General features: G+C 40.3%; 4 protein-coding genes across 5 annotated transcripts in view; 1 reads left to right on the top strand and 3 right to left on the bottom strand.

Annotated features, from left to right (window-relative positions):
* chkb (choline kinase beta) overlaps positions 1 to 26,053 on the bottom strand; it is a 249,422-nt gene that overhangs the window by 215,490 nt on the left and 7,879 nt on the right. Inside the window, exons 7-11 of the mRNA XM_070830674.1 lie at positions 24,085 to 24,172; positions 23,819 to 23,927; positions 23,049 to 23,149; positions 22,859 to 22,940; positions 22,591 to 22,727 (exon numbers count right to left, since the gene is read on the bottom strand). Coding sequence (XP_070686775.1) covers positions 22,671 to 22,727; positions 22,859 to 22,940; positions 23,049 to 23,149; positions 23,819 to 23,927; positions 24,085 to 24,172 — 437 coding nt within the window. The 3' untranslated portion in view covers positions 22,591 to 22,670. The remainder of the gene's footprint in view (positions 1 to 22,590; positions 22,728 to 22,858; positions 22,941 to 23,048; positions 23,150 to 23,818; positions 23,928 to 24,084; positions 24,173 to 26,053) is intronic.
* On the top strand, positions 872 to 7,793 carry sephs1 (selenophosphate synthetase 1). Its single transcript, XM_070831318.1, has 10 exons — positions 872 to 911; positions 2,731 to 2,854; positions 2,983 to 3,079; positions 3,462 to 3,565; positions 3,721 to 3,828; positions 3,980 to 4,134; positions 4,265 to 4,355; positions 4,467 to 4,566; positions 5,522 to 5,734; positions 6,974 to 7,793. Exons 2-10 carry the CDS (start codon positions 2,759 to 2,761, stop codon positions 7,186 to 7,188), a joined length of 1,179 nt encoding a protein of 392 aa, XP_070687419.1. The 5' UTR covers positions 872 to 911; positions 2,731 to 2,758; the 3' UTR covers positions 7,189 to 7,793.
* cpt1b (carnitine palmitoyltransferase 1B (muscle)) lies at positions 9,631 to 17,296 on the bottom strand. The gene is made up of 19 exons (XM_070830096.1): positions 17,134 to 17,296; positions 15,793 to 15,945; positions 15,495 to 15,634; positions 15,206 to 15,377; positions 14,898 to 14,999; positions 13,941 to 14,078; positions 13,780 to 13,857; positions 13,422 to 13,529; positions 13,086 to 13,170; positions 12,516 to 12,711; positions 12,238 to 12,423; positions 12,028 to 12,133; positions 11,828 to 11,944; positions 11,545 to 11,709; positions 11,280 to 11,414; positions 10,637 to 10,789; positions 10,383 to 10,496; positions 10,175 to 10,267; positions 9,631 to 10,015 (listed from the first exon to the last, which is right to left on the bottom strand). Exons 2-19 carry the CDS (start codon positions 15,931 to 15,933, stop codon positions 9,881 to 9,883), a joined length of 2,364 nt encoding a protein of 787 aa, XP_070686197.1. The 5' UTR covers positions 15,934 to 15,945; positions 17,134 to 17,296; the 3' UTR covers positions 9,631 to 9,880.
* LOC139201822 (kelch-like protein 42) lies at positions 17,799 to 20,741 on the bottom strand. Of its 2 annotated transcripts, none has more exons than XM_070831250.1 (8): positions 20,412 to 20,741; positions 20,121 to 20,309; positions 19,816 to 20,000; positions 19,341 to 19,692; positions 19,103 to 19,248; positions 18,809 to 18,963; positions 18,518 to 18,675; positions 17,799 to 18,367 (listed from the first exon to the last, which is right to left on the bottom strand). In XM_070831250.1, the coding sequence occupies exons 1-8, from the start codon at positions 20,661 to 20,663 to the stop codon at positions 18,185 to 18,187; spliced, it is 1,620 nt and encodes a 539-aa protein (XP_070687351.1). In that variant the 5' UTR covers positions 20,664 to 20,741; the 3' UTR covers positions 17,799 to 18,184. The 2 variants fall into 2 exon arrangements, 1 of the variants encoding a protein (XP_070687351.1); XR_011584327.1 differs by having other exon boundaries at positions 18,273 to 18,367; positions 18,518 to 18,641.

Here is a 26,053-nt window from a genome sequence, read left to right as displayed (position 1 = left end):
CAGCTGATGTATATTTCTTTTTCAATTTTGCTGATTAAAAATAGGTTTATTGGCTACATCTGCTGAAAAATATAAGCATATACAGTATTCAATTAATATGTTTTTTTTTCTTTTCATTAGTAGATTCTCTAGGCTATGCATATCAGTGGTGCTGCTGTTAATATTGTGATGGAACTATGGCATTATTTTATTTCTGCTCACTGTGCATATAAAATGAATAGTTGTTTTCACCATTAAATATGGTTTCTTGACAATATTGTTTTGGTGTTTTTTTTAATATATGCTACACAGTAAAATTAGCAACACAAGAAATGAGAGAAAAGCTTTGTATTGCTGCATTTCTTCCTGCAATATTATTGAGGCCGTGGTGCTAATAAAGGTGGTGCTGTTCTAATGTAACAAAGCACTGTCACAAAATATTTGTAGCCACATTAACATAATAGTATCGAAAGATAAGAGAGCATGTGAAAGTTTGTAAGCCTCAGTCTTTGTTAAGTACCTGCTCTTCCAGCCAGGCACTGTGATGCTGTTGGAGCAATTGGAGGGAAAACAGTAAATTAAAGGTACACGCCATTGTAGAGATTTTGTTGCCAGACTTCACAGCTCATTAAAGGGGATGTTAAAGCCGCCACTGTGCAGGCAGAGGACCCTTTGAGATCTTGTGAGTGTCCTCTTTGTATTATAAACCATATATAATCTTGTTGGGATGAAGCGCAGTCAAATACGTATTTCCACTAAAATTTAATTCGCTGTACGTGACAGTTTTATTTTTTTGTTCCCAAGTTCGGAGTTGGAGGACAGAAATGTGTCACTTTTCGTCAGGCTTTCTCGGAGGACGCCCGATTCTGGCCGCAATGCATCCTGGTGCCGTCCCCGCTCTTCTGTCGGGATCCACCGCTAACGTGAAGCTGGTAAGGATAAACTGGTCAGAGCAATTAAAGGGGAAATGTTGCAAGAATATAACTCCGCTTTGGTCCTAAAATCGCATCTAGGGCAATTGTAAACACTTTTATTGCACCATATCATCACAAACTTTACACAAGTAGCATTTTTAGTGCTGTTTTATTGATATGAACGCTGATGTTGCACACATCGCATGGCCGGGGACAGGAAAGGGTTAATTTTTTCCGCCGCCGACATTTTTGTTCGGCGCTCTACGGCAACTTTTTAACTTACATGTGCACCGAGCTGGCGCTATGTCCCACAGCTATGTGTCACGTTTAGGCTGCAGCCTGCACGGTGTGTGTGTTTGAGTGTGTCACAGCTCGGACAGCCTCGGGTCTTTGTTGCAGAGAGCTGCTTGTGCTCAGCAGCACCTCACGCATGGATCAGCGTTAGTGAGCCAGAGCTAGCGCGGAGCCCAAAACTGCTCTCTCAGCCAAACAAACACAAACATGAAGGATGCAGCTGTCACCAGCAGCACCTACGTCTCAAAGCTGAGCGCCCAACAGTTTATAATGTTGCGTATAACACACCGTGTAGACGAGTGTGCCTCTGATCAGCACTAATATTGTTAGCCAGTGCTGAGGGTTGAATGAACTTCGCAGCATTTTGTCTCTTGAACACTCCCACTGTGTGACAGCCGAGGCCCCCTGTGCATCTCAGTGCACTCCAAACAACAAACCAGGGGTTTAAGCACCCAATAATAACTGGACTGTGTTTCCCTGTTGTCCCCGTTTCATTCGTTGTTGTCAAAGCTAAAAATAGGAGTTCTGGCTTTGCAACTTCTAATCATTCATTAGTGTGCACTCCAGACTCCTGCAGTAACCCCTGTTAACATTTTTATTCTTATCAAACATACAGAATTTAATAAATCTTGCGCCATGATATGAAAATACGCTCAGATTGATTGTGTTATTCTTAATCATACAATATCGGTGTAATTTTACCCAGAGACATATACATATATCTGGATAATGTACTGCAGTATCATGCAACAGAGCTGCCAGATGTTACACATGTGCATTGTTTATTCAATGTTAAGTGTCAGACAGGTGCTGGTTTAATCCTGGTCATGTTTGTAGATGTAACCTCTGGTGTGAGGTGTTGCTTTGGTGTTTTGTCAACAAAACGTTGTTACTTACTATTTACTAAATGAAAATTCAGCTCTGTAGTTATTTCTGTCCCAGGGACTAAAGGTGACAAAAGGAGGGACGATTGGCCAATTAATCATAATAACCGATCCACAGGAAAGTGATCTGCAACTGTTTCATTTATGGATTATAATCATTTCCTGTTTCCAATTTCACAATTTGCTGCTTCCCTCTGTTTTATATAATTGTAAACTGAATGTATTTTAGGTTTTGGACTGTTGGTCAGACAAAACAAGAACCAGTTAACATTTTCACAGCTTGTAAATGGTTGTTGTTTTGTCTGACTAACAGATGACAGTTAGTTGATAATGAAATAATTGACACAGTTTCTTATATATATATACATATATATATATATCTATTATAAGCTACACAAAGACAGGATTCATTGCAGTGCTGATTCAGATTCTACAGATGTTCAAGCTCATTTGTACTCATTACGATTAACTGGAAATGATTTGCAAATAATGTTAGTAATAATAAGAATCTGAGATGGTACAACAGTGTGGTGAATGAATTATGTTTTTTCTTAAGTCTTTGAAATTAACAAGATTTTCTTCTGGCCCATTCTGACATCCGCACAGTGTTTTTAATCCCCACTTTCTTCGCTCTTTCCTGGTTATTGATGTGGTTGTAGTGGTGAGGGGCCCAGACATTGTTCAGACATGTCCGTGAGGGAGTCCTTTAACCCCGAAAGCTACGAGCTGGACAAGAACTTCAGGCTCACACGCTTTGCTGAGCTCAAGGGCACAGGCTGCAAGGTAGGCTCTCCTTATCAGTGCATTATTGTATTGTATAAATATGCAAATCAATAAAAATTCTGCCATAAAAATAAGAAATATGATATAAAAATAATACTTGAAATTGTGGTTATTATCTTTGATCACAGGTACCCCAAGATGTGTTACAGAAGCTGCTAGAAACCCTACAGGAGAACCACTATCAAGAGGATGAACAGTTCTTGGGAGCCGTTATGCCTCGATTAGGTAATTATGATCTTCATAATATATAATAACAAAATACTCATGTTACAAAGTGCTCAACCAAAATAGGACGTAAACAAACAGTGGCTGCTCTAAGCACAGCAGGAATAACTCATTAAACGGTCAGTATATATTGTATTAAATGACTGAAGATGTGTGAAACAATTTATAAAAGAAATGTCTTCATGGGATTCTCCCCATGGTGTGACAAAAAGTCTTTGCTGTGGTTCAAACCAGTTTTGTGGCAGAATTGAAGACATAGTTGCTTCATATAGAACCGTTTGTCTCCTCCTACACCAGTGACTAAAAGTACCGTATCACACATACAACATGAGAACATGAAACTCTTCAAAGTGTCATATAGAGAACTCTTTTGCTCTTGAAGGCATAGGCATGGACACCTGTGTGATCCCCCTCAGACATGGAGGCCTTTCTCTGGTCCAAACGACAGATTACATCTACCCCATTGTGGACGACCCCTACATGATGGTATGGATCTCCTCCTTTCTTGGCATCACTGTTTGTCCTAGTGTGCTCCTACTGACATCGCTGTTCTACTTCTGTGTTCGTCTGTAATATTGGGTCAGACGTCATTTGCACACCAAGCCCTTATGTGCTTAGTTTTCACTATTTCTATGTTGTAGGGAAGAATTGCTTGTGCCAATGTTCTAAGTGACCTGTACGCCATGGGAGTGACAGAGTGTGACAACATGTTGATGCTCCTGGGGGTCAGCAACAAAATGTCAGAGAAGGTAAGAGTCGTGTCAGTGGACGGGTTCACTTCTGAATCTTGTGTCTGACAAGTCATTTTGAAGAACTAATTGTGTTACTGGTAGAACACAACAAATACTTCACTTGTAAAGGTTCCCCTGCCTCTGCTCTAAACTGCCTGGCTCTTTACAGGAGAGAGATAAAGTCATGCCGCTGATCATCCAGGGATTCAAGGATGCCTCAGAGGAAGCAGGCACATCTGTAACAGGAGGACAGACAGTGCTCAACCCCTGGGTGGTGATGGGAGGAGTTGCTACAACAGTCTGCCAGCCCAACGAGTTTATCATGTGGGATTGACTTTCAACAACACATTTCCTTACTTATGCTGTCTTTACTACTTAGACCTGTTTTTAGTACTTAGTGTATAATTTGTTGTAACGTGTAAATCATGATGACGCCATATTTGACCTTTCTCAGGCCAGACAATGCAGTGCCAGGAGACGTGTTGGTGTTGACCAAGCCACTTGGAACACAAGTGGCCGTTGCAGTACACCAGTGGCTAGATATTGTAAGTCTGCCTGCTCACTCGTGAATATTTTTTTTCTGGGCACCTCTTGTATTTTTTTTAGAACACTACACACTAACCCTTAGTGTGTGCATGTTTTTTCTAATCTTCCAGCCCGAGAAGTGGAACAAGATCAAGCTGGTGGTAACCCAGGAGGATGTAGAGCTGGCCTATCATGAAGCCATGATGAACATGGCTCGGCTCAACAGGACAGGTGAAACCACTATTGATTAGTCCAAATAATTGATTTATTGATTTGCATTGATAAGTGCCATACATTAAAAAAAAAAGATGAACATAACTCTGAACGCACTGAATACGGAACAATTTTTAGTCTCAAATAAAAAACATCCATCCATCCACCTATACCGCTTATCCGTCAGGGTGGCAGGGGAGCTGGAGCAAATCCCAGCTGACTTTGGGCGAGAGGCAGGGTCTCATAGAAATATTTCTTCAAGGTTGAATTCGAGTAAATGTTTTGTGTCCTTCTCTTGCATTAGATCGTTCCCTTCATCCATTTATAAAGAACTTAATGAGGATTAATGCTTCATAATCATAATGGTTGTTTTTTTTTTTTTTTGCACACAGTGTTAGGCCCATAATGAATTACAGCCTTTGTGAAGTCATATTTGTTCGTACCAATGACTAATCTTCATGAAAAGACGGTCATGAGCATCCAGGATCAACCAATTAATCATCCAGATGCCCTTCTAATTCAATGCAGTTCAAATGAGGTTTATTGGCATGACATGAATACAGAAAATTATCAACAGTGACAAATGATTAGCAATAATAAGCACAAGTCAATAATGATATGTCAAAAAATATAATATTATAACAACATACGGTATATCCTATGTATGTATTTGTCTGCATGTGGTGTGCATGCTTGTGTGTGGCCATATTGAAATGATCCCTAGTTAACAGTTATGCTATGTATCTTATACGGGAACAGGAGTTATTCACCGGATAACCTTCTATCTAATTACACTTCAACAGATCATATTTCCCTGTGTGTATGAGTGTTAGTGCAGGTCATTCACTGTCCCTCAGGTTGTGGCATGTTGATACATATTGGGCAGTGGGAGTATTTTTAATTTTGAGTCATCATGAAGCTCTTTGAAAAAAAATCTGAAATCTCTGAAACCTCTCTCTCTGTTCCCTTGTAGCGGCTGGTCTCATGCACACCTTCAATGCTCACGCAGCCACCGACATCACAGGGTTTGGCATCCTTGGCCACGCTCAGACATTGGCACGGCAACAACGAAGTGAGGTGTCATTTGTCATCCACAACCTCCCAGTGCTCGCCAAGATGGCTGCTGTGTCCAAGGCCTGTGGGAACATGTTTGGACTCATGCACGGTACCTGCCCCGAAACATCAGGTGTGTGTCCACTGCATGCTTTGAATGTAATTGAGAAATATTTAAGAAAAAGCAAGAATGCCATAGTAATCTGACGTCATTTGCTAATTAAAAGTCCTGAGAATATTTAGTCAAGGTTGAAGTTGGGCTGTTAACCCAACTTGTGTAATTGGTTTGGTTTAAGGAACCAGTATAACTGAGTATCATCCTTGTAACTGCAAAGAAAAAAATCTAAAACTACTGATGATTTGTCTGCTAAGTGGAAACCAGTTAAAGAACAACAAGCTTGAAATTATTAAGCCTCTGTTGGGATTTATTCAGTCAGTCAGGATGAGAGGCACTGCACTGCAGCCCAATCTAATGCCACCCTGGCCCTGTGCCTTAGGGCAACAATAATGTGATCAGCATCAGTATCAGAAGCAGCACTTTGCTCAGCAATAAGAGGACTGAGCACTTGCCAGCATTACTAGACATTAAAGGGACATTTTGCCACATTTTATGTGGATGTCCACTCAGTGTTTATGGTAAATGAAGTCAACTGAGCTAATGAAGCAACCCCCAAAAAGTCCTCTTTGTTTCCGTCTCTTAAGCTTGGCGTCAGCGACGGGTCAAAAATGACAAAAACAAGGCTCAACAAAAACTGCCCACGCTGAAATTCAGTACAGCAGAACAGGCTGATTAGTAACGGAGAACCTAACATAGCCAGCAGAGGCGAACCTAAGCAGACATAGGCATCTACACAAATAACAGCCAGCATACAGAGCTAAAGGTTAGTGAAGACAGTGTAATGGGATAGCAATTAGCAAATACTGAATAAGCTTTGAAACTGACAGTTGCTGTAACAGTTACTATACAACAAGGATTCGCCGTACAAAGGTATAAATAACAGAGAAAAGCAACCAAAATTCACAGAAACGCACATATTATTACAAGCCGGAGGCTCATGCTGGCTCTGAATGACGTCATGTAAACAGACAGAGAACAACAACTAACTGAAAAATACAGTCGCGGCTGAACGGCAACAGTGTGTAACATAAACATGAGAATATTTGACTCATTTGACATTTGACTCATAAGAACAACAGATTTTGTAGGAGGAGAACTCAGCTTTCTTGGTCAATAAAGCACACACTGCTTCAGCTAACCAACAACACTGATTGGAAATCCATACAAAAAAATCCATATAAAAAGTGGCAACTTTTCTGTTAAAGAGCATCATTTGAGACCCTTGTAACTGATCAAATCTCCTTTTCTTAATAGGAGGCCTGCTCATCTGTCTGCCTCGGGAGCAGGCTGCCCGCTTCTGTGCCGAGATCAAGTCCCCAAAATACGGCGAGGGCCACCAAGCGTGGATCATCGGGATTGTTGAGAAAGGAAACCGCACTGCTCGCATCATTGACAAACCACGGATCATAGAGGTGGCACCACAAGCAGCCACGCAGAATGTCAACCCAACTCCTGGTGCAACTTCTTAATCCTCCTCTGCTGCATCATAGACCGGAACCCAAAAGCTCTGCCGAGTGATTTTAGACACATAAACTACAAAACCATCCTAGAGTGTTGAAATATATACACAAAATAGTATGTACACAGACTGGGTTGGCGTGTATCTACATGAAAAACAGCCCCACACAGTGGCCCAAGGGGCATGTCATCACCCAGTGGACTCAACCTACAGTATCCCCATGATAAAAATGGTTAAGAAATAGAGCATACTTAAAATCCATTTGCCTTTCATGTCTGTTGTATTCTGTTATGTTAAATGTGCGTGACTGGCAGGCAGCTTCTGAGAGTGATGACGATGAAGACAATAATTTGATACTGTTGATTCATTTTGAATCTTAGGAAGCCTGGTGTTTGTTGCCTCTATGGGTCTTTTAAAATTGCTCTCATCAAGCAAGTGGACCGTGGGATGGTGTTTTTGTTTGTCCTTTCACTTTGTACAGTTATAAAGCCTAGTTTTAGTTCATTTCTGTAACTGATGCCTTGAAAGAAACTGAGTGTGACCAGAATGGTTTGTTTTTTATTACTTTGACTTTTTGTATTGTCCCCACCTGAACTAATAAATATTCAAATAGAATATGGTTTGTTTTTGCCCGCTACCTGGGAGCTGCACTCATGTTAATTAACTGAATCAAATGTGACATTGACTACTTAAATCATAAAGCTGCAGACTGAAGTTTGACACAGGCAATTGATGCCGCTCCATTGTGCATTGACCTTAAGTCAAAGCTGAATTGTGGGTTAACATCATAGATGAGAAGAAATCTGCATAACTCCCAGGAAATGAACCCACCATCTGAATTCCTAGTATGTCATATTTATAGTATTTTGGTGTACAGAGTTTGCATTATATGACTACAGAATTGTGCAGCTGTAAAAATCAGTCCAATCATTGAGCTTGTTGCCATTGTTCAAGATGTGGTGCATTTAGTTTTGCTCTCTTAATGTTGCCAGAAGATGTTGTGAGGGCAGCCTGAAGCTTCCAGCTGATCAAAGTCGAGAGCCCTGCTTTTTCAAATGTTGCTTAACTGATTCAGGCAAACATGCTGCTGTCTGGTTTAAATAATCCTTCATATTCTCACCCAGCTAATTTGGCTCTTTGAAAGCAGTTTGGGGATTGATTTTGTTAATCCTCCAGGAAGTTTTTTGGAGTAACTGCACTCTAGTTTTGGGAAATAAAGGAAAAATCAGTAGAGAGTTGAAACCAAGATCATCATTGATATGATTGGTTGAGGGCTGGTCATGTGATTGCAGGTAGAGGTTGTAGGTGTTTTAGGAACCCTCCCAGCATGCACTGGGGCAATAGATTCATGGGCATAAGTCTTATTTTATGTGTGATTTTGCATTGTTACAGATGTCATTGTTTCCACTGTTTACACATTCTGATCAGTGTTAAACAATCAGATGTTACCAGTAAATGGGGTCAGACTATGAGTAATGCTGGTGCAGGATTAGTGGACGTTCGCAATAGGCTTCCAATGGACATCTAAGTGATTATCATATGCCTGCAATGAAAAAAAAGAAAAGCAGAGAAAATTGTATGAACAAATTTCAACCAATGAGCTCTGCAATTTTTTGCTGTAGTTTTAGTGTTCAAATAACAAATTGCCATTTTAATGGTGAATGAAAACCACATGTTCTGTCTCAGATGGATTTTTAACAGAATCTTTTAGTTGAGTTTGTTTCTTTCTGCTCTCAGTTTCTCAAATTATATTTTGTTGTATATATTGGTAACTCCTGATTGTAAAAAAAATCCCAAAACGCCAGACATTTGTATTTGAAAATGACCCCATGTTCAGCCTAAATTGCCTTGGTCATGGTCCAACTAACAGTCAATAAGCCTGCACATGTTTGTGCTTAAGTACTTGTTTGCTCTGACAGCAGGTCCAGATTAATTTTAAACCAGCTTCAAAGAATCACAAAATGAACTTTTTTCTTTTTTTCAAATTTGCCATTCTAATCTGGATAACTACGTACGAAGAACATCGCCCAGATCAGTTGTGCTTATCATAATATCCTTGATGAATCTGGAAGGCCTCTGTAAATGTTTATGTGAATATGCAAGATATGACCTCCAATCCCACCTCTTAAAATAAACTTCTCTTATAATAGATTGTTTTCTGTCTGTTTTTGATGCATTAAGAGCATTTATACAATTGTTAAATTGTTAAAAATGACAAACACCTTTCAATGAGCAGCAAATTCATAAAAACTGGCATGTAATAAAGGATCTATATTTTCAAACAGTGAATTCCTCAAGCAGATATACTATATTTACAAGATTCATATGCACAAAGCACAGGCCACAAATAAACATTATAGTTTTATACATCAGATTTATATACAATCTTTGGCATAAACTGACAAAAAGTTTCAAAGAGTGAGAAACAGCCATTGCACAATTGTTCAGCAACAAAACAACACAGCTCTGATATATATGTGTGTGTATATATATATATATATATATATATATATATATATATATTATAATATAAATAAAAATAAGTTAGAGGAGTAACAACCAATAGTAGAATGACCCACCAGAAAAGCAAAAAGATCATGAGTGCAACCTTTCACCTTTTATGGATGGAGCACGACAGAGACTCAGAGGTTCTAAGTGAGCCAAATGCAGCCAGTTGCAGCATACCATCCCTCAGTGTCTTGTTACATGTGCTTTTTCCCATTTTCCAGCTGTACGTGCTTTGCGCTCTCCACTGTCCTCTTATCATTTTCAAGCTTGAAAAGTGCCTGGATATCAACCATGGCTTCCCAAATGTGCTGACCAAACCGATATGAATTCTGCAGGTCAAACAGAAAGGCCATAATAGAGTGAGAGAGGGTGGGAGAGAGGGTGGGAGAGAGGGTGGGAGGGAGGGAGGGTGTTGAGGTTTGAAAGACAGCATAAACATTATCACAGATGGATCTATAATGTGCAGTGCTCTCAGTTTATGCTCTTACTGTGTCAGGGCAGGAGAACTTGCTGGAGATGTGGAATGTGATGAGGTTTTCTCCAACTATTATATAAGACACACCATATCCATCATCGGCCACCTGGGGGAAGACAAAAGCTACTGTTAAATTGCAGTGCAAAGCCCTGCCACAGCAGGAAGACAGCATGAGACATTATGAATTGTGCACATCACTGAAATAAAACAATTTAACTCACTGGGCCAAATCCACCACCAGCACCCACATATTTAGGGAACTTGTTGATGTCGACTAAATTAAGCTGCTGCTGTGGAGTCTGGCTGGTGGACAACTTCCAGGGCTCTGAAAGCACCTAGGAGCAAAAACAGTGAGTGTTGTATGGAAAGGGGCAGATAAGACAGGAGAAAGGCCGTGATAGGTAGGTTAAGAGAAGATGTGTGAATCAGAAATCATTAAAATGATAAAGGGGTGATAAATGATTGTAATTCTAACCTTCTTGAGAAATGGTGAGTCAACACCAAGATATTTGGACACTATGTAGAGGCAGAAGAGGTGACGGTCGATACCAGCACCAGTCATTGCCAGACGATACATGTTTTGGTGCGTATCTGCTGCCTTCCGAAACAGGACAAGTCTCTGGGCATTCTGGTCACAAAAACAACCACCACCAAAGATTAGCATATAACATTAACATCATATTAAAATGACCTCATTTCTGTTAACGCAAGTGCCAATTTAACCCTGCCAGAACATCAGGAAGTTCAGAGTCCGGGGCAGTGACATGCAGATGCACTTTACCTCTAGGTCTTGGTGACCATGGCCTTAAGCAGCACAGTGTGACCTCTTATAGTGTGCCCTCTCAAAATGTGACCTTTCATACTTACGGGGAATGTGTACATACACATTATGTCACTGATTGTGAATTTGATAGCGTGTCTACACACACATTTGACACCAGACATGTCTAAAGTCTAATTATTTTGAAAAAAAGTTCATTAGAGGGGTTTAATGTCTTCAACTGTTCTTGATCCACCTGTGATTCTACAATTATGCATATTTAGCAATTTACTGGTATTATGTGGCATTTTCTTGATTCATTCAAAGGTATGTCTGTGTGCTTATGTGTTTTGCTTACTGTTGCCCCTGCATCCTCCATGGCTCTGACGAATGCAACAGCCTCAGAAGTGCAGGAGCGTACCGTCTCTGTCCGACCATCTCGGAACATACGAGTCATCGATGACTCGTACGTCAGACAAAACACTCCTTGGTCCTATCAAGCAGATGGACCCAAGTCATTTAATGATGGTGGATGATACAATTAAACACTCAAAAGACAACAGTGAGCAATAACGTCAGTAATGTCATTCCAGAGACAGGGCGATGGACGACGGCAGCCCTACCCTGAACTGTGCCAGCTGCAGAGCCAGCTGAATAAAGGCGTCAGGGCTGGTCCGGCACTTCTTGATCAGTCCTTTCCCAAATTCAGTGAACAGACAGCCATGGAAGTCCACGTCATCAGCTATGTGCTTGGCTGATAGGTATGAAGTCTCAATGACGCCTTGGCACTGAGAGAGGAAAAACCAGAAAATGATCCTGATTCATTTTTTAATGGAACCACAGCTAAAATAACATTAATTGCAAATAAGTCATAATGAAAATAAGTGATGTAAGGATCGACCGTACCTCTTTTGGAATCTGCCACTGTAGTCGAGTTGGATAAGGCAGGCCTTTGTTGACATCCCCTTTACAGTGTCCCTCCTCTGTGTAGCCAAGATGGAAACAGTCTGTTGCAAGGACATACTGCACAAACAGAAAATGACAGTTGACTGCTTGCAAACTTTCAATCATTGCTTTGAAATACAACATCAGCATGCATTTTATACCTCCCACATATGTCCAACAATTGGTGCATCAGCCCATGAATGTTCAACATTTACACCCATTTTTCCATTTGGATAAGAGATCAAGGTGAAAGACTTGTCAAACCACCTGAGGAAGCAAAGAACAACATCCTTTTTAGGCAAACAAAACACTAGAAGTCTAACCAGTGCTGCAGCCAGAAGCAGAGACCTTCTCTTGGCTTCTCTGCCTACCTGTCGTAACATTTTCCATGAAGCACGGACTTAGCATAACAGTCGAGTGAACCGGTCACTGCAGGGTCATAACCTTGTGACTCGTCATCTAATGTCAGGAAGAAGGCAGCTGACTCAACGGCGTCCAGGGACACTTTGTTTACTCCCTGGCTGAAATATTTAATCCGAGCCCGAGCCCATGGAACTCTAGAAGGGGTTGACAGAGTAAGATCATTTTCCATCTTCTCTTCCACGTGTATGTGCATATGTGCCATGTGCATGTGTGTGTGATTTCATACCTGTTTCCTGCAGTCAGGGCAGCTAATTTCAATTCTCCTGGCTGGGGATCTGATGTATCATTGAGGATCCTTTGAAACTGTGTCTCAAGTTCACTGGGTAAGAGGTGGCGCCCTCCTGTGTACAGCCACACTTGGAAGAAACGGCCTTTGTGGTAGACAACCAGGTGCTTCCTGTCAGTCAGGTGCTGCACAATATCTGCAGGGAATGGCCAACAAGAGAGGGGAGGGTGTGTTAACATAGGTTGGAATAAATTAAGAAAAAATAAAGATGCAAACAGCTAATAGAAATAAAATGTAGATTATTGTCAGAAATACAATCACTTAGAACCCTTTTGTGCAAACAGATGGATGAGTGCTCCCTTTAGCCCACATACCTAAACCTGAACACCCGCAGTGCTGCTGTTAGAGGGTAAATTAGCACTGCAATACACTGAACTGAGGGCTGAAACATTCAAGCCAGTTGAACTTACAGGCATACCTCAGTTAGTGATGTCAGGAGCAGGAGCTATCTGCTCTGTTTGTGAGTGTTGACTTACCCTTTAAACTGCACAAGCCTAAGCAATTGTTTACCTGTTTCAATCCCAGGGATGCGGGTAGTGTTAAACATCCTCTCCATCTGAGTGGAACACATAGGAACAGTCCCCAAAGCCCTCAGCTGAGAAGAAAGAAAACAAATTAAATCGCCGGTTTAACCTTGTTTGACCTAGTTGGAAAAGGAAATGGATAGGTGTAGAAAGGCTCAATGTTTATACTGGGGCTGGAGAGACGATAAAGAGTAGAAAATAAGAAGAATGAGAGAGGGGAAGAGAGGAATGAAGTACACATGACTTTACAGTGGATAGTTTACAACCTAATTTGGTCATTAGGGTTGGAAAAGAGTGGTACTGAAGTCATGGCAAGCTTTACCGGTGCATGTTCACCACGTTCCAGTTTGCGTCTGTACTGCAGCATGGCGTGGACCACATTCCCCGCCCGTGCGGCCTGGCGATGTGTCGGGACCATGTACAAGAGGTCCTTCATATGAATACAGTCACCACACAGACAAAGCAAACACATCAAGTTTTAATACATAGAGACAAAAACTATAATTCACAAAACAGACAATTATTTCAGTTACTGGCATTTTGTCAAGTGAAGACTTGAGAATTAATGTGTTTTTTTATGCATGTCTCTATTTAATGTACTTCCCCCCACATTTTACTGTATCTATTCAGTATTGATATACTTAAAAAAAAGAATTACACCTAGTGAGAGTCTATCTTACCATTATATAGAAGTTACTGTTCACCATGATGGGACTCCTGCCCCTGAGGTAGATGTATTCCTCCCACCAGTCACTTACCTGCAGAAGGTAACACATTATTATTGCATCATATTAGGATTCATTTAAGTTCCAATGTTGGATCACTTGTAAACACTACTCACATAATTTGTTGCCCACCAGGATTTTAGGATTAGGTATCTCTGCAGTCGTGCTGCTGTGGAATCTTTAAAGTCATTGGCCAAAATCTCCATTTGGTTGTACTGCACATTGTCCAGCAGAGGACGGACTGACTCAAGGTACTGCAGGAAAAACAGGGTGTGTGTTGTCAGGACAGCAGCAGTGTTGTGTAGAAACACAGCTGTTATAATAAAGCAGCTGAGCTACACAAACAGAAAACCTGGAGGACATCCTGTACATGTGCAGCTGAGGGTTCAGGACTGCGTACTACCACACTCCTGTATCTTTGACAGAGTGCCGGACAGGAGCTAGAGGAGTGGATGGTGGTACAGTCGAACTACATCTGTATGTCTAACAAGCTACATTCATCGGATTGTTTGAAAAAGGCTTCATTGTGTGAGTTTAGCTGATGTGCTGCATTTAAATGCAGGTACAAGAGTTGTAAATGGTAGTTCAAGGTATAATGTGACAAATAATGGTGCTTAGATATCAAGTTACACCAGATATGTCATTTAAAGCAAGACAGTGTAACTTTTGATGAGCATTGGCAACAGCAGCCTCTGCTGCCACAAATGATAATTACAGGACATTGGCACATCTATTTCTGTTGATGTCTGAGGGATGAACAGTACTGCATTATTCCAATGGGAAAAAAATATTCAGAGGGGAACAGACTTAGACACAAGGCCAGGTTGCAGAGCAAAGGAAAACTGAATACAGCTGCATTTATAGCAGGCCAGACCCATAGACCTATAGGTAGTACATAGGTAGTGCCATAAAAATATGTTCTTTTCAGGTAAAATAGTTGCACAATGTTTGTTACATGTAGTTAAAAATTATGCATTTCGTGCGTTTACATGTCATTCATTTCATTAAACTATTGGGCCAGTTCACTTGTGTGTTAGTGGTCATGGAAGGTCAATTACTGTGTAAATACACACCCTGTGAATTGTATCGTCCACACTGGGCACAGGGAGCCTGGGTAAGGATGCCTGGAAACTATAGAGCAGCGGTCTGCGCCCAGAGAACATCTTCACCAGGCTCTGATAACAAACAAACAACACCCACAACATCATACATATACAGTATAAAAGATTACCTTTCATAGCAGATTTTGACAAGAATACACCATGTGCACTGTGTGAAGGACATAATGATTAAATTATAGGGTATTCGCATCCATACAGTTTAATGGTATAATTAAAGATTCAGTAAAAAGTAGAAGTAGAAGACAGATGGACAAACTTACCAGCCACACTTTGGTTGATGTGCTCATTCTTCCATGAGATTCAAAAATCCATCCATGGTAGGAGAGTAGAGCTTTGAGAGTGTATCTCAAGAGATAGATGAGGAACAGCCACAGTCCGGTGGCAAACAGGATGGAGCTCAGCACTGCTCGGGTCTGCACTGACATGTAGTCTCTGCTCCAAAATAAAGGCACAACACCGCTTTCGTCAACAATTAGGTAAAATGTGAAATCAAACAGAAAAATGCAGAATAAGAAAAAGAGATAATGCTGGTTTCAGGAGATTACTGACCCCTGTGGTAGGTTTTCCCTAATTGCGTCAATCATTCCTAGAGAAGGGTCTATGCGGATATATAAGGAACTCATCATGGCAATCACAACTATCAGCCAACTGGACGGACTGGCAGGATAGACTCCAGCCAGTACACCATTCTGTGAACGACAAGCAACAAGATTCAGCATTAACACAAGATTAAACTTCATCATCCACGAATGAGACTGCCTTTACAGATGTTTGTATCCTTATTGAGTGACTCCACATTTCTGAGCACTGGTAAGCAAAACTACATCTGAACTGTGAGCTGCTGTACCTTAAATTGAATGGCTCTCTTCTTCCATGCTGTCACTCCTGACAGGTAGATGTTTTTGATGACCTCCTGACTCAGCTTAAGGTCCACACCGTCTGGACGCACGGTGAACTGGAAACCCACCGCCTGATGCGCCTCAGCCATCTCTGAGCGGTACTAACATGTAAATCAAAGAAAAACCTTTTAAGTCATCGGGTTTCTCCTGGAAATTATGACTTTGATAAAAATATTAAAGAAGTCAATAGATATTGAGAGTCCTGATGAAAACAGAGTGAAAATTGTCACATTCTCCATATTTTTTAAATGTTTGCATAATCAGTGTTTCAGAATTTTAGATTCTACAATAAAAAATAAATGCATCATTTTTGAGGTCCCTGTGCTCGTAAGTCATTTTAAGGTCTTCAATGCTTTTAAACTTGTCTCTTGCTGTTTATAGATCTGATAGCCCACTCTTTTTCCTACAAATTCTTCATGGGAAAAGGACCAAAATTTCCATTGAGCCATGCACAGTTTTAGAATCCTTTGCTATGTTATTCACTAAAATTATGTTACCTGAGGTGTCTTTTTTATTTATTTTTTTTACTCATTATAATATTGTCATAAAGAGCAACAAAACAAGTGGTAAACTTTCACAGGTGTGACTAACAGTTTGGGTATTATTTGAGGGAAAGTTGCACTGTTTGTCTATAGTGTTTGCACATAACGTGACAGGGAAAGCCACTGATATGGGACCCACAGATGTTAGCATATAGAAAATACGTATTTTGTAAAGTTGGAAAAGTTCAGTCACTGTCTTTTAGATGCAATTCACTGAAATTCCAATTCCAAAACAGTTGGAGTTCACAAACCACTCCATGTAATGGTCAGAGTGACAGGTCTAGGATTTCTTTTTCCATGTCATATGACTGAACAGTCACCAAGTGGGACAAAGTTCAATGGCTAGATATAGCAGTGCACTGGCTGCACTCAGCATGTGCGCAGACCTCAGATGGGCATGAAAATATAAACACAGAGTACAACCAACCAATATGAACGCTTCACCCTTCGGTAGTGCAGAATATTGTGAGGATCTACCAGACAAGTTGAAGGTCAGCATTGAACAAAGCAACATTTATTTTTTTTAGCACATGACTGTGTCAGTGATCTTCCTCATTGTGATTTTTCACCAACAAACACAACACACTAGACACATCACAAGAATTTCACATTTTCGCCCTAACCTGTTATACTCTGAAGAACATAAAACTTGCACCACTACTATCAACCACATAACACTCTACAGCTAACACAACTACATGCAGAACTGAGTAAGAATTACAAATAAAAGGCAGACCCATACTTTACCTTAGTCAAACCAGAGTCAGTGTAATGTTAATCCACTCTGGCAGAGGAAATCTGTGACTTTGGCTTGTGTCAGTGAGGCAGTGAAATTCCTTTGTACTCAGGCTTGTATGCTCTGTGACTCCAGTGCCCTTGATGGAGCTTTCCTCAGGTAGTGAGACCAGAGCTGTCGTCTCCCTCCCTCCCTCTTCCTAAACACCACTCACTCACACTCCCTCTCTCCCCCCCCCTCTCTCTCTCTTTCCTCCATGACATGCTTCTTTTTGTAACAAGACACCAAACATAGACAGAGCCTAGCCTCATGTGCACTGAGGTCTCTGCTATGTGTGCTATGTAACTGAGTCTGCTGCTATGCTGTGTTTGGATGTAACTGAGAAGCATTTCCTTTTCAACGACCACCAGCGTAAATAGTGTTTATTAGTGTTAATAAAAATGTAATAGCGTGATAAGATTATCATATGGCATATTATCAGCAGATTCAAGTATCATGACTTTGTCTAGATACCAGGATTAGATAATGTAACTTAACAGTGTTTATCAAGTTTTAGACAGCAAAATATGTTGTATTAACATTATTTTGAAATTCTAACTTTTAAAATACAAACACATAAAAAAATGGGAACTGTATACTTCAGTCTTATCCTGGGTCCTAAGTAGGTACTTCATAAATAATCTTTGTTAACCAGGAAAAATCCCATTGAAATTTTGGGGCTCACATCCACTGGAGAACAGCAGAAACTATATGAGTTCTGCATAAAGAGCTACACATATAGTGCCCCATATAGTATAGTAACCCATTTCCTTTAAAAAACTATCTAACAAGTGCTAAACTCCAAACAGAACCATTATCAAAAGTATTAATAATTTAAAGTTTAGTTCTGAAACACTGGAAACTCTTCTAGTGTTTTTTCCCAGAGCTACTCAGTGCGTAGTCTGTCCTTAGAAACAAATTCTAAACTAAATGAATGCTATTCTTAACACAGGAGACAGTGATAATCCACCGAGAGAATCTATCACCTTATGTTTGAATATAGCAAAGAAGCTCAGTATAACATTAAAAATAAAGATAAAAAACAGCTTCGTAGCAGGTGGAGATGGGTAGATGAGGAAGAGCTCTGAGGGAGAGAGTTTGGAGATCCATCCTTGCAACGGTGTTGTGCTCTATACTTGGCATCAGGACCTGGTCACCTACAACTGCCCCCTGTCCTGCAAATGCCACTTTCTCTGCCCTATGCACCTAAAAATGGATTAAAGGATAAAACAGAATATGGAAAAACATGAATATGAAAGACGTCCTTGTGCTTCAAATACACATAACTGAGCTAATATGAGGAAGTAGGGATGTTTTTTTCTTTTAATTTTAATAAACATGGCATCAGACTCTTACCCGTCCCCATCTCTGTGACTGCACGCAGAATGACGTCACCACATTCTCTGAGTTGTTCCCACCAATCACAAGCAGCCTGTCAGTGGCACCCAGGAAGTAAAGAGCAGGGAGGTCTGCATCTGCTCTGGTAAGGGTGGGAAGCAGTTCAGACCAGGAGTCTGATAGATGGGGAGAATACAGAAGCACCATTTTTCATATATCCAAATTAGTGTGTGAGGAAATGTTCTAGACTGTAAATACAAGCTTTTGGGGCTGTAAAAAACACCCCAGGGATGAGTTGTATTGCCTTACCTTGCCTCGTGTCATACTGCAGCAGCAGTTTCTCTCCAGTCCTCTGAATGCTTCCCAACACATAAAGACAGTGTCCAAGGCTAGTGGCAAGAGGCACGTCATGGGACAGGGACATGGTGAACTGGAAGTCAGTGAGTGGCAGTGAAGAGACAAACCTAAGAGACGAGTGCTTATTTTTAGTCACTATAAAAGATGTTTGGGGCGGAAATGAGGGGAAACATGTCAGTTAGAAAAAAATAGTACAATTTATCGATGCAATTACTGAAAAAAATCTACCAACTGAAAGACACAAACCTCCATTTGTCCTCCCATGGATCATAGCACTCCACAGCTGTAAAGAGAGCCGTGCTAGAATCTGGTGTCACTAGTGAGTCCAAATACCACCCTCCCACTGCGTAAATGCAGCCTTCACAGGCCACTGCGCTGAAGTGCCTTCTGTGCTGTGGATGTAACAGATGGTGACAGTTTGGATTAGTGTAACATTACTCTTACTTTGGGTAAGACAGACTAGAGGACTACAGGACTGTCTCACCTTAATCAGAGGAGCTGTGGCGATCCACGTTTGAGTAGAGGGATTATACCTTAAGGAAGCCATCTTGAACTCCCAGCCCCTCTTCACACGCTGCCGGTAGCCTCCTATAACGTACAAGTAGTTATACAGGACCACAGTAGTGAAACACCACTTATCGGCCCTGACAGGAAGCTCTGTAAGTGGATACCAAACTCCACTTTCCTCTGACCCTTTCAGGGTGAAGATATGTCGGGCACGTTCTGTTTCTGGATCATTCCAAGAAGTCAGGTTCTCTTTCCTAAGACTGCAGAGACGTCGGTCTCCTTGTATCCTCAGGTGAATAACTTCGTCTTTCTCTTCATTGTTCAGACACCTGAGGTATGATTCGGTTTTAGTGACAAGACAGAAGCATGTAGCAAACTCAGTCTTTGTCGCAAATCCTGATTACAGTGCAAAGATTTCATGCCATGTAATTATACCGTTAAGTGTTACATACTTGATGAGGTGAGGAAGCTCCAGCAGGTTCCTACTCAGGTAGGTGAACACTGTCATCCTTAGCTCCTCACAGCAGATCTCCTGAGCCAGACTCAGGTAGGATTGACATTTACCTGGGCTGAGATCGTCTGCGAGGACAGACAGGCACTTTGAGAGGAAGGCCTCAGCCAGGAGATAGCTGCTGACCTCCGGAGTCAGAAAGGGAGGAAGCAAGAGGTGGTAAGGTGGTTATGTGGTGAATCACATGACTGAATTTGCAAAGATTATGATTGGATAAGCACAGATGGAGTAGTGAAGTCTGCATACCTGGATGTGTGTGCCCAAATTCTCCTGAGGGACTTTAAATTTACTACAGAAGGAGAACTCAAGGAAATTGTAGAAGACGGAGGAGGACACATGGTCCAGGTGGATGAGACTCTCTGAGGTTTCTCTCATCCTGGACTGGGACAAGGCTCGAAAGTACTCGCTGCACTCTGAGAGTCTCCTGAGGTCCACCTGAAAAACAAATTATTAAACCAGAGGTTAAACCAGAAGTTCTGCAGCATCCAGTGGGTTTTTCATTAACCTGTATGGTTGAGAAACTGGTTTATTACTTACATGGAACGCATGTGTGCTAGTTTGGACTGTGACCATGGTTTCATCTCCGTCTCCAAAGCGATACGTGCGGAGTGCCTCATTGGTTTTCCACTCCTCTGAATCACCTTTGCATGATCCTCTATCTGTGACACCTGGAGATGCTATCCAGGTGTTTACTGGTGGAACAGCTCCCCAAAGTCTTGTAAAACCATATTTCAGCCATAAGATCATCCACTCAATGAGCACAATAAAACACTGCCTCAGAGGATTCATCTCACTTCTTTTGACATAATTTTAGCCTATTGAAATAGTTATAACACTGTGCCATATGTTATTAGATGATCATAACTCTAAAATCACTGCTCCAAACACACATGCAGAGGTCCTCCAAATATGGGAAGACAACCCCCCCCGAAGAATCCCAAATATCCACTGCAATGGAAAAACAGAACAGTCAGTTTAGTCCATGTACCAAGACGTGTCTCCTTTTCCCTGCAGCAGCTCTCACGGTCACGTGCCCTCTGACAGCACAAATAGCAAAACAGCTGAGAGCAAAGACTTAAGGCCACATGCCAACAGAGGCAGCATGTTACAGAAAACAGTTGAGTGCACTGCAAGGCTGCATATTCAACTTCAGAAATCCTGTTTGTTCTGCAACAGATCCAGCTGATTGAGAGGGATCCCTCGATCTTTGAGCGGCGCAGTGCTCTCTGGCTGGTCTATTCTTGGCATATGGAGGTGGGACAGCAGCCTTCTTCACTCTGCTGCTAGACGTCATCATGGGGTACTCAAGTTACTCAGCAGTGGTATGACAGTAGTATGAGAGTGTCACAAAATGCGTCAAATGAAATATACTGTGAAAAAGAAACAGGTGCATTGACTCAGGTTCCGAGCAAAAAGGTTTATTAGCTTTTATATTCATTTTTAAGTGCAAAAAAGGACCATCATAATAAAGGTAAGTTAAACGTTGATGGACAGTGATGCTGTAAAAGCATAAAACAACTGTAAAAACAAAAAACAAACTGTAAGTAATTAATGAGCTAAACTTCTAAGTTATTCTCATAGTAAACTGATCCATGTATGTGTGTAAAGGTAAAAGAATCTTAGAGGAATTCAAACAAAGGAAATAGAAAAACAAACTTCCAGAATATGTCAAAACCCACTTCACATTCAAATAAACTAAAAGGAAAGTCACAGTGTGGCTTTATTCTAACAAAGACTTCCGTTATTGTTGGATCTACTTTAGGCAATTCAGGTTGATGTGGTTGCTACATGTGCCAGATGGACATTTTAGTAGACCTAATACTATAAGAATGACAGATGTTTAGATATTTCAAGTTATGACTCTTGGCAAAAAACACAACAAAAAACGAAGAACATAAAAACCTAATCATATTAATAACATTTATAGTACAGAATATACACAGATGAGGAAAGGTAGTACAAGCTCTATGAAATATGGGCTAACCCGAACCCTTAAAAAAATGGAAAAAAGTACAGTTTATAGCTGATGCAGTGACAAGATTAAACATTGCTGTCTTTACACACTGTTCTGTACCAACTGCTCTAATGGTTCCTTTAACAGTATAGTTGACGACAGTGATACTACATAAAATAGCCCTCTTGTAATCATTTGCTGAATGTAAGTTAACTTAAAACGTGACTGGACCTTTAACGAATGCCTGGACGGAATTATCTCCACATGCTCTTTAGTAAAACTACCTGTGACACAGGAAATAAAGTATGGAGTACATTTGCTTCTTCCCCCACAGGTTACCGTTACAATCAGTCTGCATCTTAATGCAGAATAAACAGGAAAGAAGTGAGGTAGAAAGACTAAAAACACTAAATTAAAGAGATGTACAAAAGCCTTCCATAGGGAAGTCAATACCATTGGTTTAGTACACTAAAACAATCATTATAGTAAGCTTTACTGTCTAAAAGTAAAAGGCATGAACCATTATAATAACTGAATAATGGTTAAAAAAGAAAAAAACAATATTCAGTGCTATAGAGCTACGTCAGCTCTAACAACATTTCACACTATGGGCATAGGTGCTTCAATAGAGTGGACTGCCTGCAGGTTTAGACTTCAAATGTCAATGTCCACCTTTCACCAGACATTGCTCATCATAAGCAGAGCTGCACAAGACTGAAGTTTTCAATTGTACATCACTGAAAAAAGAACCTCAACAAAAACACATGAAGAATTTCAATTCAATTCACATCGAAGAATGATTATGACAACTGAATGAGACATTCTGAATCACGTGATGGAAATCAGGAGAAGAGCTTTTTTTGCTTGAAGTAGGCATCAAAACGACTCTGGGCATAATCCTGCAAAACAAGATGGTTTATTAAACGTCAAATTTATGAGTTAACCAACATTATTGTGTGTATTGAAATAATCGTAGTGTTCAGCAGGTGTTTTCATTAGACTGTTGAAGAAAGAAAAAAAATCTCCTTACCATGTATCCAAACTCAATCTTGGATATCTTTGCTTGAATGATGGACCACAGCCCCCAGAGGAAGTGCGATGCTAGTGCATACCTCCAAATCAAAACAAAATCGATGATGACAAAATAAAACCAGCGCTCTGACGATTCTGCAATAACTTTTAATTGTACATATTCACCACTTTTGTACAACACGTGTTACCTGTTAGCTTCAAGTATCAAGTCCTCCTCAGTCTGTGTCTGGTCCATGGTGCTGTCAGAGTATCTTCTCTGCTCCTCCAAATAGCTTCTGATAAAAAGAAGCTGAAATAAAATGCAAACCGGTTTGTGGCGTGTTAAATAATTACATTAAATCATCATGTGTTGGTGATTAGTTACATCCTTTGTTTACACCCTTCATGTCACATATCAGATAATAATAATAATAATAATAATAATAATAATGTGCAAAATAGTGCAATAAAGGTAATGATTTTAGTTTCAGCAATAGGTAAAAACTCAAAAGAGCTCTTTAATGTTCTAATCAATAAGTGCACGAAGTGAGAAATTATTATTTGGACACAACAAGCAGACAATGATTAATTTTGATAGATTTGATATTGAGAATAACATTTTACCACTAGATGGCGCCACACAACCAGGACATTTGTAACATCTATTTGATGTTGGGTTGAAGCGTCAGCGCTGTAGTTTTGAATATCTTTCATTGGAAGAAGTGAGACATTTCTCTGTAAATATTCAGTTTGAGGTTTCCAGTTTTCTAGTACTCTTTTGCATTTTAACTTTGATAATTACAATTCAATGTTATCATGACAATGCAGAAAGGCAATTCTATTCCAAGTATAAGAGTAATTAACACCTTTAGTAGGCCATTCTATTTCAATTTGATTCTTCTGAGCTATATAAAGAGCAAGGATTGGCTCAAAGGACAGGCAGACAGTCTTTATTTAGCTGGTAGTGTTTCAGGCTGACCTGCTGCTCTCTGGTAGGATAGTTCTCTGATGTGGCTTTGTAAAAGGGCCACTGGTTATAGGTGTAGTCATACATCCACTCGCAGAAATGGTTCCCAAAGTCAAAGCCCCTACACAGAAGAGAAAATAATATTATTCATATCATTACACGAGAGCACAATCTATATTAGGCGCACAAATCACTCATTTCTAAACAAAAGGCATCGATACTGTTGACTCAAACTAATCCCTTTACACCAAATGTATGACTAAGAGTTGACACTTCACCTGTAATTGTAACTGCTGTACTCAAAGTCTATCAGCATGAGTTTGTCTGTTGAGGTGTGGTCCTCGTCTTGCAGCATCAGAATGTTACCTGTGAAACAAGAAGCCAGAAAACCATCATCCACACAGTGGATGGCGAGATTCACATCGGTTGTTCGTGCATTGGCATGAAAGTCCAGAAAGAGATCACCCAGATTAAGAAAGTGTAGACTGGGTACAAATTGGGATGAAAATGTGATGCATCTTTTCTAACATCCTTGCATTGGTAAAATCAGATGTTTAAGCCTGGAGGGGGATCATGTGTGTGTTTTTTAAAAAAACGGATCATCTGCAGATTACTTCTATATCCGGTATGTCATAATCCATCAACATTAGGCATCATACGAGATTAATACTTTGGTTGTCCTTGGTTGGAGCACCTTTTGCCGTAGGCCTATTTCTCTGGCATAATCTATGTTTGACTATTCTACTCACAGGCAAAAGAAAGGTCAAGGTCACGACTATAACCAAAAGTGTTTTAATGTACACAAATGTTTATTAAAATAAGGTGATTTGTGATTAGTCATATTGTGCATTTGTTCCACCACCCCGGTCAGAAAACTGCTAATAGCTTCCCCTTTTTCTTTTACATTTGAATTTATTTATTTTTCTTTTTTTTGCACTATGTAGGACTGTGAGAAGTCAAAAAGATAAATCTTACTTAATAGCTCACTGAGTTGCAGTAGACTACTAGAGAAACAAGTATGTGAAGTAAAAATGTCCCTTTTTCAGTTAATTCATGATTTGCTGTTTGCTTAAGTAGAACTACATACATAAAATAAAAAGCTCTGTACCATGCTGAATTGCACAGCAACGGATTCTATTGCACATTTTGAATCACGTGCTGAATCCAATCATGTCGGATCTCCAATCCACACTCTCATGAGTAGTTGGGCTTGTTTCAGAGAGCCGGTTTAACAAAGTATGACTCAGAGTTTTCGGCTCCAGGTCAGCTGATCAGAGTTTGTTCAATCAGCTCTGAGTAGGATGAACCTGACTGAAGTGCGCGTGGTGAACGTAAAAAGCCAGCTCTGATACTACGATTCACCATGGAAATGGGTAAATAAAGAGGTAGAGCCTCCATGTTAAACCAGTGGATGTAGAGATGTGTATGTTTGAGCATGTATGTTTAGCCTGAGACAAAGTGGGGAAAAGCATCAGTAACTTAAGACATTAAAGTTTCATCCAGTGTCCATTAATTCATCATTTACCAGACTTCCTTAATGGATGATAAAGTGGTGGAACCTGTGTATTAGGTCATAGCCTACACTAAGCTACATTTTAAATATATTTGTTCAGCTCTAATCTAACAGAGAAAAAACATATAGTCAAAAACAGACTGATTGTAGACTCAAAATCTGATCCAGTAATGTGTTTGGTGAAAAAAAGGCATCAAGGTTAAAATACAGTAGACTTGGATCTTGGCTCAGTAGCATTCAGTAGATTTATTTCAGCTTTTTTGACAAATGTAGCAAATTTAAAGATTCGCTCAGACTATACGCTGCCTATTTAAAAAAACAAAACTCACTTTCAAACTACATTCTGCAGCTGCCCCACAACTTACTTCACTAATTAATGTGCTTTGATACGGTCTGAATCAATGAGGAAATAAAGTGGCTTACAGAGTAAGGAACCACGGTAACTGACTGAGAATTTCAGTTCTCTCTCTTTCTGGCAGTTTCCCTCATGTCAGGGTTAATAATCAGAATCAGAATTACTTTAATAAAAGTGTCTGTTTCACTGTGACAGTGTCCCAAAGCACAAAATCAGGCACATACAAAGAAATGGTTTTCCCAGTGTGAGAGAACTTGAATGGCCTGGATGTCAACATACTTTTAGCATGCAAGTGCAACTTAGGTGGTTGCCTGTTCTGTGACAAAGTCCCATTCATTAGAAACCTAAATCTCTGAATGCCACCTCACCTACTTCACAG

This window comes from Pempheris klunzingeri, chromosome 5, assembly GCF_042242105.1.
Source record: "Pempheris klunzingeri isolate RE-2024b chromosome 5, fPemKlu1.hap1, whole genome shotgun sequence".
Classification (NCBI taxonomy): Eukaryota; Metazoa; Chordata; class Actinopteri; order Acropomatiformes; family Pempheridae; genus Pempheris; species Pempheris klunzingeri.
This window is presented reverse-complemented; position numbering and strand designations above follow the sequence as displayed.

What these genes read in the sequence shown, in the direction of transcription:
- sephs1 (XM_070831318.1), top strand. Translation starts at nt 2,759, where the DNA reads ATGTCCGTGAGGGAGTCCTTTAACCCCGAAAGCTACGAGCTGGACAAG. An exon ending in TACACCAGTGGCTAGATATT is followed by an intron (nt 4,356 to 4,466) that starts GTAAGTCTGCCT and finishes CTAATCTTCCAG; the next exon opens with CCCGAGAAGTGGAACAAGAT. An exon ending in GGCTCGGCTCAACAGGACAG is followed by an intron (nt 4,567 to 5,521) that starts GTGAAACCACTA and finishes GTTCCCTTGTAG; the next exon opens with CGGCTGGTCTCATGCACACC.
- cpt1b (XM_070830096.1), bottom strand. Translation starts at nt 15,933, where the DNA reads ATGGCTGAGGCGCATCAGGCGGTGGGTTTCCAGTTCACCGTGCGTCCA. An exon ending in ACAGTAACTTCTATATAATG is followed by an intron (nt 13,530 to 13,779) that starts GTAAGATAGACT and finishes ATTCATATGAAG; the next exon opens with GACCTCTTGTACATGGTCCC. An exon ending in TGGAGGATGCAGGGGCAACA is followed by an intron (nt 10,790 to 11,279) that starts GTAAGCAAAACA and finishes TTTTGTGACCAG; the next exon opens with AATGCCCAGAGACTTGTCCT.
- LOC139201822 (XM_070831250.1), bottom strand. Translation starts at nt 20,663, where the DNA reads ATGAATCCTCTGAGGCAGTGTTTTATTGTGCTCATTGAGTGGATGATC. An exon ending in CCACAGCTCCTCTGATTAAG is followed by an intron (nt 19,249 to 19,340) that starts GTGAGACAGTCC and finishes TTACATCCACAG; the next exon opens with CACAGAAGGCACTTCAGCGC. An exon ending in CCATGGGAGGACAAATGGAG is followed by an intron (nt 18,964 to 19,102) that starts GTTTGTGTCTTT and finishes CTCGTCTCTTAG; the next exon opens with GTTTGTCTCTTCACTGCCAC.